This window comes from Squalius cephalus, assembly GCF_949319135.1.
Source record: "Squalius cephalus genome assembly, chromosome: 10".
Lineage (NCBI taxonomy): Eukaryota > Metazoa > Chordata > Actinopteri > Cypriniformes > Leuciscidae > Squalius > Squalius cephalus.
This window is the reverse complement of record NC_137131.1, coordinates 30,813,777-30,833,372: the sequence shown is the minus strand read 5'-3', so window position 1 is coordinate 30,833,372 and position 19,596 is coordinate 30,813,777. Positions and strand designations below refer to the sequence as shown.

At 37.2% G+C, this 19,596-nt stretch overlaps 1 protein-coding gene across 2 annotated transcripts in view; it reads left to right on the top strand.

Annotated features, from left to right (window-relative positions):
• The window catches only part of lhfpl4a (LHFPL tetraspan subfamily member 4a), a 149,459-nt gene extending 133,021 nt beyond the window's left edge, over positions 1 to 16,438 (top strand). The window contains exons 3-4 of one of the 2 annotated variants that reach the window (XM_079883324.1): positions 280 to 296; positions 12,828 to 16,438. In XM_079883324.1, the coding sequence (XP_079739450.1) occupies positions 280 to 296; positions 12,828 to 12,881 (71 nt within the window). In that variant the 3' untranslated portion in view covers positions 12,882 to 16,438. The remainder of the gene's footprint in view (positions 1 to 279; positions 297 to 12,827) is intronic. The other variant, XM_079883325.1, reaches the window with a different exon arrangement.
• The last annotated feature ends 3,158 nt before the right edge of the window (positions 16,439 to 19,596 follow it).

Below are 19,596 nucleotides of genomic sequence, written 5' to 3'. Positions count from 1 at the left end.
CAGAAAACTTTCTACATTTTTACATTTTCAAGAAACATCACTTATTATGATTTATAAGCTGTTTTCCTTATAGGGATAAAACATAAAAAAAATCCTCACAAGGACAAGGATTTCAGATATTGTCATCTTTGTGGGGACATTTTGTCCCCATATAGGGTTTACCAGGACACCACCACACACACACACACACACACACACACACACACACACACACACACACACACACACACACACATATTCACACCTTACTAAATAACCACTTCTATTCTGTCTTCACAGATTTGGCAGTATCCAGGGTAAGTTGTTCTGCTGCTATGAATCTTGTGGTTGTGTGAAGTTCTTGTAAAAAGTCTTTTAGTCTTGTACTACCTTCCTTACTATATGTACTCTTTGTTGTCATGGTTAGAAATTAGCTTAGATTATTTAATCCCCATTTTAGCACACATATTATTTATGAATGTCACTCAATGGGTAGACAATAAACAAAAAAATCATAGCAAGACATTTATTGTTTATAGCAGGAAAAGACTGCATGAAAAAAAGTGCATGTGTCAAAAGCTATGTTGCAGAGCATGGAAGCAAATATCTGTCCTGTCCTGTTCTGTTCTATACTACATGAATATAGTGCCTTTTGAGTCTAACATGTACAAGACTATTATATTATAAAACATTGTATACTGTAGAAGCTTTCATTAGCACAGAGAAACGTTTACTTATCATTTTGGTTTACAAAGGCATTTAACACACATGCACACACAATATTATATTTGCAGTGTTAACAACTCTACACTCTGCACATTTGTTACACCTGATTGTTGGTATTTTATGTATACAGTAAAAATGTTATCAGAATATTATTAACAGCAATTTTCATCCTCAGCAACCTCTACATGTAGGTTCTTCTCTTCGTGTGGTTGGAGTAAACTTAATTCTAGTACAGTTTAACTTCACTGTCTCTTATCAATTGATCCATTCCCTCCAAAAACTAAGCATGCAATCATAGCATGTAGCTTTAACCCTTAACAAGGAACTTCACACATGGAATATTCACTGATTCTGTCGGTTCCAGTGATTATGAAATGGTGTTTTACTCTCCTTTGTTTTGTTCTTTTGTGTGTACTATAAATTCCTTGGCAATAGCATAACTATTGTGTGTTTTAGATGAAGCAGTCACACTTGGTCATTTCACATTGTTATGCATTCACATGCAGTCCTACTTATTAAAGCAGTGCTTCTCAAACCTGCCCTTGGGACCCCAGCACTGCACATTGTGTATATCTCTCTTATCAGACACCCAGTGCGAGTCTTGCATTCTCTACTAATGAACTGATGAGATGAATCAGGCGTGTTAGATGAGGGAGAAATATAGGACAGGTTTGAGAAGCACTGTATTAGAGGACCTGGAAAATGTTTCAATCAGTGGTGTAGTCCTTAAAAAAATAGTGATGTACTATTAACCAGTGCCTTAAAGTCAAGTCACCTTAAAGCCACTCAGCTCACAATTTGATTAAATTCATGATGCTGGGGTACACAATGCGATTATCTTACAATACTTAGAATAATTATTTTTTTATTTTTTTATGTATTTCTGAAACACAGTTTTTTCTTCCAGTCAAAGCTAAATCTACTGTTAAAAATGACAGACCTTAAAATTTAAATGTTAGGAAAAAACATCTTCAAACTGTATTGTTCATGAGATTACACACTTGAGTCATAATAAATCATTGTGGGTTTTGGGAGCAAATGCAATTTACAGTAAAGGATGATTTACACAAACAATAATTTGCCATACACAAGCAATATTTTATATTTAAATAAAATATAAAACTAATAATAATCTTTATATGACACTTTTAACTCTGTGGCAATGTGACAAACCTACACCCTACACAAGGACTGCAGATAAATATGATCCTCTTCTGAGTGCTTTACCTAGAGGTTTTTGTGGGGAGTCTTTTTGGTAATTTTAGTAACAATCACATTCTACAGCCAAATCAACTCTCAAAAAATTCAAATAGTAACAACGGCACTTGTGTGCATAGTACAAATGTACAACAAAATGTACAACTAGTTGTTAAACTCTTTATCTTCTCCAACTATAGGCTGGATTTGATGAATACTGTTATATTTATAGGTTTATCTGTGTGTAGTCCCATCCTGCATAATAAAATGACAGAAATTATAGGGATAGTTCACAAAAAAAGAAAATTCTGTCATGTATACACCCATTTTCTCCTCATTCCAAACCTGTATGCACTGGTAGCAAAACAGTTTTGGTGACCATTGACTTCTACTGTATGGAAGAAAGGGGGAAAAAAACACTACAAATATTCTCAAAAATATTTCTCAAAATATCTTGTTTTATGTTCCACAGAAGAAAGAAATGCAAATATTTGGGTGAACTATTCGATTAAATTGACATCCTCAAAAAAGTCTCCATCTTTATCGTCCTCAAACTCTCAATCCAATGGCTAATTTCTGTATTTTACTTTCATTAACTCAGTTTTGCCATTAAACTCTGCAACCACCCAGTGCTTAAGTTTGAGTCGGATCATGCTGGATCCTGTTCCAGAAAATGACAAATTTTGGATTTTTGTGTTCTGGCATTTGTTTTTAAACAATCCGGCATTAAAGGAATAGTTATCATTTCATCATATCATGCCATGATTTACTCACCTTCAAGCCTGTATGAATTTCTTTGTTCTACTGAACACAAAGGAAGACATGTTGTCTTCACTTGTAACCAAACAGTTGTGGGGTACTGTTGACTTCCATAGTATGAAAAAAAAATACTATGGAAGGCAGTGGTGCCCCACAACTATTTGGTTATTGTGCATCCCCATATTTTTCAAAATATTTTCTTTTGTGTTCAACAGAAGAAAGAAACTCATACAGTTTTGGAACAACTTGAGGGTGAGTAAATAATGAAAGAATTTGTATTTTTGGGTGAACTATCCCTTCAACAAGTTCATTACATGGTGATTGTGTGTGTGAGAGGCAGAGAGAGCGTGGGTTTAGCATACATATTTTTGACCAAGTTCAAAATCACTGTCATTCGTTGGTGCTTACTGCTTATTGTTTTGCATGCAGTAAAGCTTAAAGTTTGGAGAGAGTGTATATGCCTGACAAGTTATCCTAATAAAAATAAGTAAATATCGCCAAAATGTCAAAAAGACAGTCAAGCTTATTTTCATTTTCCATATCCACAAGTAAAGCTGATGGTGTTTCTGATCAAAAGAGATCCCGAAGATGGATATAATACTAATACTATTACTAATACTAATCAGGATACCGGGAGTCACAAGCAACGGGAGTTAGATCAGTCATAATCAGAAATCGATGTAATGGAAGAGGCAACGACGTCAAAGGTGAGAGAGAATAATATTTTTTGGTCTCAACATATTTACATGTAGATAGGGCCATGCAGAATCGTATAAATTATGCTCTTATAGTTGTGCCATCACTGTTTAGTGACATCATCCCTGGAAAACTGAAGTTGCAGTGTCAGTCACAGTGCCTTTTAGCTGTTTTTGATCCTGCAATTATTCATTTACAAATTAAGCACTGCAACCACCTGTGCTTGCCAGGGTTTAATGGCAAAACTGAGTTAATTATGATTATTTACCTCAAATTTAACTTTAAAATGCAACATTTAAAATTAAGTTAACAGATAGTGGTAAAAATCCCATAAAGTGTTTTTTGCATACATACAATCCTAGTTACACCACTGAACCCAACAAAACTTTTTCCAATTAAAGCACAGCCTCATACTTCCAGCCTAAGGATTTCTTGGAAACACAATTTTGTAACTCATGTTACAAAGTTGAGATGAGATGTGCCCACAGTCATAATAAAGACATGTTGAGGGAAGAGTCAAGTATCAGCTTATAGCTTCTCATATGAAAATACTGATCAGAAACATATCCTGATCATAAAATTTTTAGGTTACGAAAAGTTACCTCTCTGGTAATCTAACAAAAATCCAGTGACAATACTAGTTGTACTGAATTTAAGAATGGTGTACAATTATGGGTGTAGGTTTGACACTTTGCCACAGAGTTAAAAGTGTCATATGCAGATTATTAGTAGTTTTATATTTTATTTACATATAAAATATTGCTTGTGTATGGCAAATTATTGTTTGTGTAAATCATCCTTTACTGTAAATTGCATTTGCTCCCAAAACCCACAATGATTTATTATGACTCATGTGTGTAATCTCATTTTTGTTAAATCAATATTGAAGGCCTTAGACTTTCTATCTTGTAATAGAACAGCAATAGAGAAAGATACAGGCACACTGGGTTCCCGTTTGTTCTGTAAACATTTGAGAAAGTTACTGTTATCAAAACGGGGACCCAACACATATCACTGAGAGCTGGTATCAGTTGTTTTTGGTTCACCTCGAGCAGATGGAGGAGGGTGTGGGCCCTGGCGTTGTGGCAGAGGCCGAAGAGCTCTCACAGGAGGGGGAGGGCGAGCTGGGCCCGCAGGCTTTGGTGGTAGCAGTGCCTGTCGTTTTTTGTTTGGTATCTGGGGGCTTGCAGCAAAAGAGTGGGATAGTTTGGTTCCAGCATACACCAGTTCTTCCATTTTCTGTGAGAAGCACAGAAGTGGCGATGCTGGAGAGAGGGAAAAAGTGTCTGGTGAAAGGGGCTGTTGCTCTGGTGTTATCGGAGGCTGTGATATGCTATCCTGGCTTCCCTGGCTGTTTTCCAGGAAGTCGTCCTTGGGTGCTGAATCTTCGAGCAGTTCTAATATGTCTTGTCTGTGGTGAGCTCTGTGGGCAGGGCTCAGCTGAGATTGAGTCCGTGAGCAGAGGTTGTTGTGGCGGAGTGGTGTTATCATTGTCCTTGTGTGATATGTCAACCGCATGTCCATTTTGGTGCTGAAGTGAAGTCCCGTGGTCATTCATACTGTGTCCAGGTGTGTGTGTGCCGTTCAGATTGAGTGGATTGGCACACACTGCAGAAGGATGATTGAGGGAGAAGTAGATATTGTCCTTTAACACTCTTGAACCAAGTTTGTTTGGGTGATGGCCATCCCGATGAAACAGTTGTCTCTGACTCCAGAAAAGATTGAAATTGTCAATGAAGTTCACTGCTTTTATATTGCAGGTTTTTTGCAGCCACGTATTAAGCCCAAGTAACCGTGAAAACCGGTTTGTTCCTCTTGCTGGGAGAGGTCCACTGATGAATGTTTGAACTTTCAGTCTTTTAAGTGTTTCAAAAAGTTCATTGAAATCCTTCTTAAGGAGTTCTGACTGCTCTTTATGAATATCATTCTTCCCCACATGAATGATGAGTCGATTTGCAGTCTTATGTTTCATCAGAATGTTCTGAAGTTCCCTGTTTACATCAGAAGTTGTTGCTTGTGGAAGGCAGCACGTAGTTGTATCCCTGCTGCTAATGTTTCTGATTATGGAGTCCCCCACTATCAGAGTCCTGGGCTCGGCTGCGCTCTGAGCTGAGTGCCGCTGTCTGCTCGACCTTGAGCGCCAGTTAGCATCAGTGTTAGCTACTGACCCATTCAGTCTGTGTTCGTGTGTGATCACATTCATCACTTTTGGGGATTCCTCATTTACATTCCTTAGTACTTCAAATCTGTTCACAAGATGTATAGGCGGTGGTAGGAGACCAGTGTTTGCAATCCTTGTCAGAGCTGTATCTGGGGTAGAGGATGCTACTGCGGCAATATGTGTTGCTCGTGACAATCTGATGTCTCGAGTGCCTTTGGGTCTCGCTCCCTGTTTGTGCCATCGATTTGTAAGTCGATCGGCTTGTTTCTCTACCTGTCGAGGAGCACTAATTTCATGGGACTCACCGGTATGCTGAGGGTGTCCATGACGAAGCTCTGTTGTGTGCTCCGTCTGGTTTGGTGGTCCCGTAAGTAACTTTGTTTCAAGAACTGCAATCCTTTGTAAAAGTCTGTGGCAGTTGGTGCAGCAAGTAGATTCCAGAAGAGGCATTTTCTCTTATCCTTGTAGGCAGTTGTGTTTTCCTTTCCCGGAATGTAAGCTGGTCGGGTAAAAGAATTCTCAATTTCTGTAGTAATCCAAACTTTGTCGTATGAGCACTGTGCTGATTTGCTGAAGTTAAAATTAGTTGATAAAAGGAAATAAAATAAAGGAAATAAAATCTAAAAAAATAGGAGATAAAATGTAAAAGCGATAGAGCAGAGCGCGGAGCAGTAAGCAAGAGCGTCCGAACAGTAGCTGAGCAGGACAGTATACGGTAAACTCTGGATCAAACTGAGATGACAGAGAACTTTATATTGAGCTTTGTGAGATCACTGATCCTGATCTAAACCAGGTTGGATTTATCTGGATTTGTCAACTCTAAACCTACTCTGAAACTCAGAGTTTGTTCAGCTAGCTTTGTGCAACAGACCACTGGTCTATTAGATAAGGAAAACAAACAAAATGTGCAGAGCGGTGGTTCCCCAGGACCGGTGTTTAGAAATACTGCATTAGGGAGTTTAAGTATAATGTTTGTTATTTATTATGTCACATTCATCTGTTTTTCCATATAGACTCCCAACCTTGTGGGCAATTCATCATTTATGTAATCACTCATGTCTGTCTTGTTTCACCTGTCTTGTGCCATTCCCATTCAGTTAATTCCCCATGCTTTGTCTTTGTGTTTCATTGGTTCCTAGATTCTTCACTTGTTTTTTGACTATGCTCTGCTGGTGCTAGTCTGTTTGCATGCCTTGCTGCCCTGCAGATACCCATTGTTGGCATCTCTTTCTGTTTGCCTTTTTCTGGATAATTTTCATTGAAATCTGTGAACTGGCCATCTGCTAGTGATTCCTCGTTCAAACTTGGCATTACAATCTAGCCAGCATGGAATCAGAAGAAGGCTGTCCACTGAGGCTCAGCGAGGTTTTGGGAAAGTCTGAGATTTATGCAGCCAGTCTCATCAGTCTCAACTAAGTTGATTCCTCTTCCAGTGTTTGCTGGTTTCCATCAATCAACCCTCAAAGCAAAGTTCATTAACATCATCATGCTGCTTACTGCTGGGAGTGGCCGTGCAGAAAGACCGCTCCCCTGTAGTAATTTTTTTTTCGAATTCTCCAAGGAGATGAAGTAATATCGTTTAGTTTACTGCAGGGAAGCACATCTTCTTTTTCACCTTCATCAGGGGAGTTGAATATTGGACTATGTCATTGAGTCTAAATGGATTGTTGTTGAAAATAAAGGATAAGATACTCATCCGTAACTTTGTTTGTTTATGTTGAAGCAAGCCATTAGTCATTATTCAGCTGCAAGCTTTGTAAAAGAAGATACTTGTCACTTGTTAGGTGTCTATTGCTTACCAACAGTTGGTTTTCGTTAAGTGAAGTTCACAACGTAATTCCGGGAGGAATGAACCCATCTAATCTTTCAATTAACCGCCTGAGCATAAGCAGCCGCTCACCTTAGTCTGGCATCAGCTGTTTTGGCATCCCTCCACCTCCCCAACATAATTTAGGCCTCTTGCTACCATACTCATCATGCAAGCATTAGTAGTCCCACTGGGAGGTATATCTAAGCTCGAGTTAAAGCTGCTTCCTCGAGCCCCTCCACTGTGGACAGCAAGCCAAATATGCTTAACCTTATTAGCTTAAAGATTATATGGGCAAAGGAACTCGTGAACTCTGGGGTTAATGAGAACTTTTCGCAATAGCACTGGCAGACAAATAGGGGCTAACTGTTACTGAGTTAAGCTTCCTTCTGAGGACCAGCACCCTCAATGGTCAATGCCTGGCTTAAATCTCCTAGGCAACAACTCCAGAGAGTATTCTCCTTTGCAGTAACCACTGAAAGGAGATTGATTTATTTTTGTTATACTCGTCTGTATATTCCTGCACATCTTTGCCTCATGGTGGCCTCTTCACTTTATATCTTTACATCATGGTTTACTTTTCACTTTATCTGCATCAGTTGGACCCATGGAAAAATACATCTCGGAGGTAGTGGCAGTCAGCCTAATCTATCCCTATTCATGGCCTGCGGATCCAGGTTTATTCTTTACGAGCAAGGTGGGTGTCTCCCTGCCACCACATATTCACTATGAAGGACTTGTCTTCTGCTCTATAACTGCAAGGAGCCACCATATTTACAAAGTTGGATGTCCTGAATGCATACTACCTTGACTGTATTATTAATGAAAAGACTTTGAGTATTTGGTTATGCCCTTTAGTTTGATCATTGCCCCAGTTGTCTTCCAGGAACTAATCAATGTCATATTGCAGGACTTCGCCTTCATCTATAACAGTGGATCTCTTAACTCTGGTCTTGGGGACCCACATTAGGCTACTGGACATTTTGTACTGTATGTCTCCTTTAGTTATATCCCTTATTTAAATCGTCAGCTCTTTAGCATAGAGCTGCATGAACTGAACTTGGTCTGTCAGATAAGGGGTATATACAAATGTCCAGGTGGTGTCATTCTTGGGGTACAGTATCATCTTGCCTGAAAGTGTTCAGATGGAGTCAATGATCACTTGATTACACAGGTTTGTCAACTTCTTACCATGTCTGGAACTACAGCCAGGTGCCCCCACTCACAGCTTTTCTCAGAGGGCCTTGATTGGCCTTAAGATTCACTGATTTACTTCTGGATCAGTCCACGGGAGAGAAGAACTATGACATTGGAAATTTGACATCGGTTCACTCCAAACAGAATCAGTATTATATCCATTCCTTCTGTAACATTACAGTTCCGAAAGCGGTTTAATTACAAAAAAATACTGGTTAATAACGTTTTTTTTTTTTTTACTTTTTTGCCTAAACCTTATACCATAGCTTGAATACTATAGCTTGTAAATAGCTGTATACTAGAGCTCATACAGTGGCTCCACCCACCTCAATCGTGAATGCAGTGCTGCACACAATTTGGAGACAGTCTCTGCTTGTATGCAGTGCAAAGGTAAATAAAGAACTGGTTAAAACACCATTTTATATTGCTGGATATTACCTGCCATTCATCATAATACTACGGTATTGACATTTTCTTAAACCCTAAATCTACATATACCTGGATTTTAAATTTTAAATAAAATTTTACAGTAGATCCAAAATTCAACCTCAGAAAAGACCACAGAAATTTCCCATTCAATTAAGCTACTTCCAATACATTCAAGATTCATTTTACTCTTCTATTATTTTGCATGTTCCCTGGGAGTTGTTGAAAGTGCCATGCTCCACCAGTAGAGATACATGAAGACCTTAACAAAAGGTCTGCAACTAAATATTATTTACTCCTCAGGCTGCTCTTTTTCATACAATTTGTGTTATGAGGCTGTATGATACATTTGTGAGAGGAACACCACAACACTATATCCACTAGCTATTAGGGGTGTTACAAAACATTGATATGGATTGATACATCGATCAAATGACTAACAATACGGTGTAATGATGGAACGCGTAAAAAACAATACCTATATAAAAAAAATTAAGAGGCACCTTTATTTTGACATTTTCCACATCTTCACACAATATCTGTTTATGCATTACCACCAACAAGTGCATTCTCATTTAAACTCACCTGTTAGGGCTCGACAGTAAGGACTGCCTGATGGCCCTGGGTGAGAGTGAAAGACTCAAGAGAACTAATTTCTTTACTTGCACACTGTGTGAGAAGTTTTCTGCGTGCACACATCAGTAGTGCGCACACATGGAGCAAGTTCCGTTTAGGTCTTAAGTGATCATAAGCAGTTGAAAAAGAAAACGCATGTGTAACAGTATATTGGATCCGTGCATTAGGTCTTAAAGTGACAGCAGCCCAATAAACCTGCTGCTGATTGTCCTTAATGTAGATCAAACAACAAAAGAAAGAAAAAAACTACTCTCACTACTGTTGTCTGAATAACTTTTGTAACTTTAATAAGGATGAATCTATAGTTAATTTATACAGTTAAGACTATGGAGTTGTTTTACATTTGATTACTTTATTCAATTTCTGTACCTAAAAACTTTAGTTAGTAGCGCGGTTGGCGGTTACAGCCGCGGACTCCGTGGATAAACCGCGGATCGGGCGGATGACGTGCCGAAAATTTATATTTTAATTAAATTCGGGCCGGTGGCGGGCGGTTGAACCAATCAAATGAAAAATTTATGTATACAACAAACAGCGGATGGCGGGCGGGTGCGGTTTTGAAAATTGGTCAAAAACGGATGATGAGTTTTGTGATGCGGTTGCGGATGAAATAATAGCCCATCCGCGCATCTCTATTAGTTAGACCTACATGAAAAACCTGATAAGCACTGTTTATTTCAGTTGTGTCTTTCTTCTGTGGTGTTTATTTATGCTATTGCTTGTAATTTGGTTACAATAACACTAGTGGCCACTAGTGGTCAGTTCACTTAGAACTTGCATTGATTTCTACCTGCAGGAACATTTTCTTGTTTTGCAAAAAAATAAAAAAATAAATAAAAAATAGATTCACTTACAGGCTATAAGACCAAGTAGAATTCTTTAGTATGTCTTAATTATGTGTAAAATAATAATAATAATACTAAGTTTTATTTATATAGCGCCTTTCCAGTGCTCAAGGACGCTTTACAATGAACAAGCAACAATAATGGCAAGGGACAATGACAGCATATAAAACAACAGTAGGTAGATGAGAGTAACAGTAAAGGAGAATTAGGTAGATGGGGCAGCATACAGCAGAATACAATCAGACACAACGAAATGTAGTACAACTTAAGAATGGTAACATTCAGAAAATAAGATAATTTTGAGCATAGTTTTAAATTCAGAAATAGTAAAGAGAGAGAGGAGTCAAAGATTACACCAAGATTTTTAACAGTACTAGATGGTTAAAAGTTTTTGAAGAATGTCTCATGTTAAGTGCATAAACAAAAGGAATAAATGTTTGTAACCTAACACATATAGAACACTAGAGTGAGATAAGATCCATTGGGAAAATGTATGTACTTGTTTGATTGAACAGACAGAACTAAATACAAGCATTGTGTAAACTGTAGTTTTACCACATTCACAGACATATTATAAAGCTGTGTTTTCACCACAAGAACTTTCCCCAGGAACTAGGGACTTACTCTGTGTGTTTCGACTGCAGGAACCAGGGTCTAAATGAAGTTCCGGGTAAATTTCCTCTCAGAAAGTCCTTGCTTGCAAGGTAGTACTTTTTCAAAGTTCAGGAACTTTCAGGTGTGGGATTTGGGCACTGAACATGCTGATTGATTGAGTTCATGCCGCATTTTAATTGGTTAACTCCACATAGCATTTCATTTCAACCACCATTTTTAAAATTCTGTTGCAGTCCTACATCACCGGACTAATTTGCCTAATCTTCACGGTACTTTAGACCGTCAGAAACGCAGAAAGTAACAGGTCTGGGGGAAAAAGTTCCTGGGACAAATTATTCTTGGTACTTTCGTTGGAAACGTGGATTATGTCTATTAAATGAGCTTTAGATTAATTGTTTATTCAGAAAACACTTTAGACTCTCTTTATCTGTGGTTTGGTAATTGTTTTCCACATGTTCTATAAGATCCAGATGCAAAACAGGGACCAAAGTTGGTTAGGAGGTAGGAGGATGTGTTATCTGTCTGAATGAAACCTTTCTCTTCCTCTGTGAATTTGTGCAGACCCAGGATATGCCATACTACTCCTGTGTCATTACTCCTCCATTTTCCTCCTTTGTTTGAATGTTCCCAGACAACTAATATTACAAATCAAAATGGTAATTAGTATAAGCTCACTGATTGCTCCTGATTAGGTCAGTAATTTTATGCTGTACTAATTCCCAGGGGTTTGGATTGTTGTGTTGTCAAGTCAAGTCATCTTCATTTATATAGCGCTTTTAACAACGTAGATTGTTTCAAAGCAGCTTCACAGAGATAAGCGTATAATTTAAGGTAACAGAGATTGTTTTGGCTTTATAGCAGAGTTAAGTTATTTTCCATCTAAAGTTAGTTTTGATTGATTTGCTTCCGTCGCAACGATCATTTGTTATTAAATTAGGGGCCGCTAAGACGACACCATTCCCTCTACACAGACTTTAAACGCGAACCTGTGAGAAACGCTGATGGCGTTCACATGCACATTTAGAATGGGTTCTATAGTTATGTGCATTTGAAAATACGCAGGTTTGGAATTCCCTACAAGCCAAGCCTAAACAAAGTACTTGTCTTTCCTTATAAATTTTGATAAAGAATTTAATTTTATTTTGTTGCTTTGGGGTAGGAACGCGAAACGAATTTTCCCGACAACGCCTTATCTGTAGAGTGGTGTTGTGTTGTGTTGTGTTGTGATCTTTACCAATGGGATGTTGGTTTAATTATGTATACATGGAATTAACAGATGTTTGATTTCTTCTCACTGGGCTTAAAGGGATAGTTCACCCAAAAAAGATTTTTTTTTCTGTCATTATTTATTCACCCTCATATCATTTCAAACTTATATGAGTTTCTATCTTCTGTGGAACACAAAAAAAAATAATATTTTGACAGATGTTGGTTACCCAATTATTTTGGTGACCACCGACTTCCATTGTATGGAAGAAAAAAAAACTGTGACGTTTTTCAAAATATCGTCTTGTGTTCCACAGAATAAAGAAACTTGTACAGTCGTGCAACAACATCAGTGTGAGTAAATGATGCCAAAATGTTCAGTTTTGGGTGAACTATCTCTTTAAAGTATATTTAATTCTTTCTTTAGGTCTTCACTGCTCTGTATATAATTATTTCTCTCTCTCTCTCTCTCTCTCTCTCTCTCTCTCTCTCTCTCTCTCTCTCTCTCTCTCTCTCTCTCTCTCTCTCTCTCTCTCTCTCTCTCTCTCTCTCTCTCTCTCTCTCTCTCTCGTTTTAGATTGAGATCCGGGATACCAGGGACCCTCGATTCGGTGTCCAGCGGTTTCCGTAATGACACAGCATCCTCCCTACTTTATCTACTCCTCCATCCCTCTCTCCTTGTCCTCAGGCCTGTGTCTCTAAACTCAGTCAGGATGCTGTTAGTGCAGCTCTTTGTAATATAGAAAAAGACTGGAATACACTTCAAAAAGAGAACATATTCAACATACACCAGTTTAAAAACCATGAGAAATTAAAACCAATAAAAAGAAGAAAAGATCAGCTTTACATAAACCAACAACTCTGGGAAAGTAAAAAGTTACACAAATTACTACTGTTATTTAATAATGCTTTGATGACAATTATGATGATAGTCATGATTATGCTTGCAACAGCGATATTATGTTCAGACTTTAATATTTATCTAAAATGGGGAACATATTTCTAGCTTTAAGAAAATATAAGGGAATCAATGCATATGTACAAGAGATTGGGTGCTACTCTGGACACGCAGATGAAAAGGAAAAACATCAAGCCAAAAATTTAAATAAACACAAAAAAAAAAAAAAAAAAAAAAAAACATTTTGTACAGCACCAGATGTAATTTTGAAGACCATCTTTTTCTGACAAATTTTGAATTCCCCTCTTTGTACATGTGGTCAGCAATCAGAGTTAATTGATTAATTCAATTGTAAATTCTATATTTATATGGATACAGGGTACAGCCATTAAGCATTTATTCACCCACATCATATTCCTTCTACTAACTGGAGTGGATTTAACACATTTATTATTTTATCTCTCATTTCACCTGAAGGTACCAATGATCATTCTATGACTGTGCAGCAGAAAACACTAACAACAGCTGAATACACCACTATCCCACATACATCTAATTTGGCATGCAAATCTCTTCTTACATTTCTTTTTTACAGACACTTCTTCTCTTGATATTTCCTTTTTCAATGAACTGTTGTGAGATTTATGATTAGTGATTTGCATAATGAACATTCTTTGGACTCTGCTAAATTAATTTCATAACTGTACGTTTTCTTCAGCTTTTTGTGTTCATTGGACAGAGAATTTTTCCCCATTAATCATTTGTCTTGAGGAAAAGCCCTGCATGCTGCATTTTACTCAGGCCCTTATCTGCCATATACCACACTATAGAGCATAGTGGTACAGCACAAAGTTAACCATAACACATCTAGATGACCCCTGCTGAAAAATATAGCATATAAAACAGCATGAATTTCATGTTGGTATATTCTAGTTTTAGCTGGTATAGTGATGTTCTAGATGGTGGACCAGCATAGTGATGCTGTTCTCAAACAAAACAGCATGGTCCACCAACACTCCGGCTTCCCATGCTGGTGACCAGCAATGCTGGATTTTTCAGCGGGACTCCTGAGACTTGGTACACAGTCATGAAAATGACTACCTCTATGTTTCCAAGGCAAGATGTGTTGCACAATTATTCACACAATTTCTTAGCATAAACTCACATTACATTTAATGGACTGGTGTGACTTAATTCTTCACATATGCAAAATGCAACAACTTATTCTCGTAATAGAAATCAACGAATAAGAAAATCTGAATATTTTGTTATAAATTCCTTAAATATTTGAATCATGATGAACCATTCAAACAAAATAGGAATTTGTGTGCAAAATCAAAATCCTTCTAAGGTTGTAGTGTTTGTGTTTTTATCAAAACCTTCCTCCACTTTGTGTTAAACTTCATCTTGTTATCTTGTAATGGCATAATTTCTGCTGTGGCAGTGGCTGGAGCAAACAAAGACCCTCAAGGTGAACTGGAGAAGAAAGTTTACACTAATTAGGATCATCTCAAGAGGAAAGCCCTGTTGGGGGTATGTCTGGCCCCTAGTCTGCAGCCCCTTTTTGCCGGATTTTGGAGATGACATGAAATGGACATACTCCATGGTGCTTAAATCCTCCTAACCCTTATATAAAGACTGCTTTGCTGCTCCCCATCTACCTCAGTCTTGAACCCCTCCTACTCTATTTTCTTGAAGATTAGACTGCACTGGACTTGGCTTTCTATTCCGTAATCCTAAAACAGCTACTCCATAATTTCCCATAAATTTCTTTTCATAAAAAGTTTGGAAATGCTAAGACATTTTTTTGTTTTCAAGAGTCTTTGATTCACCTAGGATGCATTCAATTGATCAGAAATTAATATAAAGGCATTTACAATGTTACAAATGCTGTATTATATAGTTATAAATGCTTCACTATTTAAACTCTGTTCAAAGAGCCGCATTGACAGCTTAAGCATTCAGAAATTCAGAATTCAGAAACAGCTAGGTCAGTTTATTAATATATTCAATTGAAGTTTCATCTCTTGCTTTCTATAGCTCTAGGTGTTTCTTGTAAACCTCGACTCAACACTTCATCCAAAATACCTTTTTAAATAATCCATAATACCTTTACTACTCGTGCATGTGCGCCATTCACTTCTCTCTTTGTGCTGGTTAGATTCCAGTTTTCATTTTCCTCGCAAGTCAGCAATATAAATAATAGCCTTCATCTCTCAAAAGAACAACAGACTGATTTTGTTGACTCATCACTTGCAACTGTAGTCCATACTTTGTGTATGCAAACTCTACTGTAGGCCATACAATGTACTGCTGTTTCCACACATTATTAAGCTGCACAATTATTTTCAACTGTGCAAATACTTAAACAAATAACTTCTCGAGTGCCAAACAGACACATTCAAAGGAATTCTTAAATATTACACAGTATAACGCAAGTTTTTTTTTTAATGGACTGGAGCAATGGCTTTGCAATGCTCCGTGATCACAGATAAAAATTTTATTTTAAAAATAGGAGTTTTTTCAAACCGTGTTAATAATTTACAATATCACTGGTTTGTTGTATTTTGTTTTGATTAATTAAATGCTACATTGGTGAACACACAGATTTTTTTTTTTTAATAAACATAAAAATGTCTTGGTTTTGCCAAACTTGGTAACATATTTCTGTATTCATCATTCACATTCATTTCATGTACCGTAGGTCATACACACAAAGAAATTCACAGCCCAGCAAACAATACATATTCAATAGTAATTTCATCCTGGGTGCACTGTGCTGGTCAATCTTTATTTGACAAGAAAAACACAAAGCAGAGACCCCAACGACAACTAGTTATTTCTGAAAATGTAGCCACCTCAGGGGCAGTGTATATCTGCAGTATTCAATATAATTTCTTCTCAAAGCCATTTATATTTTGTGTTTGTCTTACAGAACATTAACATGACCATTGCCCAGATGTTTTTACAAATTAACTGATTTATGCAACATTTTTGTCTACATACACAAGAAACTTTTAAGAGAAACGTACCGGTATTCTGATCATAGTGTAGAACTAATTTGATATTTATGTGTTGGTCTTAGCTGTTATCTTCATTGCCACAAAACTTTTTTCAGTTAATCTCATGTGAAACAACATTTTCATCCAACGTCTAGTTATTAATATTTCAATTTAAAAAACAATCTTTGATAGGCCCATGTTACTGAAGACTTAGTAGTGTTTGTTTAATTTATTTTGTATTTTTACTTTCTTTCCTGTCTTGCAACACTTTTTCTTAATCTACCATTTTTTTAAAAAAAAAAGAAAAAAAAAGTAACAAAAGAAAGAATTAAATGTGCCAAAATTGCACAACAAGTCTACTGTGGAAAGATACGACAAGGTTAATTTCTGAAGTTTACATTGTCTTTTCCTGTGCTTCACGTGTTTAATGTCTCTCTTTTGGACATTATGCTTTTTGCTCTAGTTGTAAATGTTTTTTCCCCCTCTGATCTTTCTGGAATGCTGTAATCTCTAAATTAAACAAAAATGTATAAAAAAAACTTTTCTGCAAGTCATAGGGGAGTGCAACATAACTGACATCGTCACCATCACTGAAACATTGTTGGTGTTGTTGTTTAATATATATATATATAAAAAAAAAAACATTGAATACCATGTTATGGGTTTATTTTGAGGGAAGATACACTCCAAATATACAAACCAAAATAAAAAGGGTTTTGGTGCCAAGCAAAACAGACGGAAAAAAGCAGAAACTGAAAGGATTCCTGATCAGTGCTTCTGATCCACATTCTGAACAATTTGTCCAAGTTTGTTGTTTATCTTTTTGCATTTTAAAAATATTATGCTTAGCCTATCTCTAATTCATGGCTGAACAACATACAACTTACAACCTCATACAAATCATGCAGTAAAATGGCCATAGCTTAAAATCCACAAACAAATTATAACACAATAACATCCCATTTAACTCCCTGTAAACTAGAAAAAGAGGTCCACACACCTGACGTATGAATTTGAGTGAGTGTGTATCAGTGCTATATATAGCTGTATCAGCACAATAAAAAAAATATGCTGGAAGCCTGTTGCAAATTATATAACAATTCTGAAAAAGATTTGTCTGTGTGTCCAGTCAGGCAACCGTTGGCAGAAAGCCACCTCCTCCTGTAGTGCTCATTAACAGCACTAGGAGAATGAAAGACTAGATCAAAAGAGCGAGGGATGATGAAAAGGAAAGGCTGGGCACTGGCCAGCACAGACAGGATGGGTCATGGCCAGAGGAGGTGCCAACATATCAGCAGGCATTAAACGCATCTTTGGTACAGCCAGGTGCAGCAAGCTGTGCTATACAGAGAGGAACTCCTCCATCCTGAGAGTAATTACAAGTTGGCTTCGTATGAATGCCAAAAATGTGACATTGCCACAGTGGGTCACAAAATGATACATATTGCGTTCCAGTACACCAAGTATTGCTGTATATTTCCCTTTATTGCTATTTTTATTTGCATTGTCACACATAATTTCATGTAAACATAACTTGCAGATTGTATGGATCACATGAAGCAGTCACACTTTATATTGGGTGTCTTTAACTTCTATACAGGTACAATGTACTTCTTGTGTTCATATTGTATTGCAAAACAATTTTGCCACTATTAAAAGGTAACTCTCGCCAAAATGCAACCTAGGGTCTTTTTGTTAATCTACCCCAGGCAAACTTTCGTTTAAAAGCATAATTAGAATGGAAACGCTATTTTTAAGTTTGACCGTATTTTCGTTTTCGGTCAAATTGCCTTTTGAATGGGAGTGCTTGGGGCACTTCTATGATAGCATCAAAAATCGCTATTTTTAAAACACTAAGAAGGCTCGACACAACATGAAACTTTGCTCGAAGTATCACCAGGGGCTCTACACATGAACTCGAGCATTGAGAACATTGTTTGTGTGCACAGAGTTTACTAAAAAGAAAGATTTTGAACAACTCACTGTAGCTGTGTCCGCCGGTATTTAACAGGGAGGAGAGTAAAGATGGCAAGCTTCTAAAACTTAGATCCATATACATTCACGGATAATTTGTTGTTTTGTCATTAGTGAAAATCAATATTGACCTTGTATTTGAAAAAGGATGCTCATATAAGAAGCAATACTAAAATTCAGAGTCAGTTCATTCACATTCGGAGATCGACTATTTTTGACTGTCAAAATGCCGGCGGACACAGCTACAGTGAGTTGTTCAAAATCTTTCTTTTTAGTAAACTCTGTGTACACAAACAATGTTCTCAATGCTCGAGTTCATGTGAAGAGCCCCTGGGGCCTGTTTCAATAAGGAGGTTCAACCAACTCTGAGTTAAAACTTGAACTCTGAGTTGATTTACCCTGAGTTTTTTGGTTTCAAAACAGCTGAATTGAGTCAGTTTAATCAACTCTGAGTAGGTTGACTCTGACTTAAGCGCGTGCACCATGACTATGAAAAGCCATGCTTAATGGAGCTCCGAAATTACGATTCACCATGGCAACAGAACTCGACAAAAAGATGTCCGCATACTTCTGAGTCAATACACAAGTATAATTCTTAATCACTGTTATATTATCAGGTGAAAACTGACAGAAAGGTAAGTTATTGAACTTATACTCATTTTCATGGTATCCTACAGGCAAAAAAAAAAAAAAAAAAAAAAGACTGTGGTTGCAACTAAAATTGACCAATAAAACCATAATTCAATCAGTTAAATCGCTAAGCATAAAAGGTTCATGCCTGTAGGCTGTGACTTTACAAACATTTGACAAATATAATTCAGTGTCTATTTCAATGTGCCGCAGCTGTTTCCATGTAGTATAATGCTCTTTTCACATAATTAAATGCTCTCTAATCCAACTTGTTACATTTTCTAACTAGTAGGGCTGGCAACTTTAGTCGTTTAGTCGACTAATCGGTCGATGCCGTCTTGGTCGACTGACATTCTCATTGGTCGACCAGTTGCATTTTTTTTTTTTTTTTTTTTCACCAATAAAGAAATTTTCATTGATTTACTCCTTGATATTTATTCCTTTATAAGCAGTTATATATTACTGTATTCTAAATATAATTAGCCTATGTTCTATCCCCAACTTTAAATGCTTTAATTTAGCGCATCACGTAGAACACTCGGGAACCGCACCTGTGGCTGGCTGCACTGCTGCTTCGCGCTCAGTAAGGAATATAGGTAGTTTTGCTGTATTCATTCAGTTAGAACCAGTGCTTAATTTGTAAAGTGGGAGGTCCCGGAGCGCAAAGGAAGGGTGGATCCGGCGATTTAAAACGGGGGTTTGAGGTAACGGAACAAGTAAGGAATAATTGACGACAGGCCGTTGAATTATTAGAGAAATAATGCACACCCGAGGTGGTAATGCGGTCACGACGCGAAGCGGAGTTATTAAATTGTTTAAATTATTATTAAATTGAACAAGCG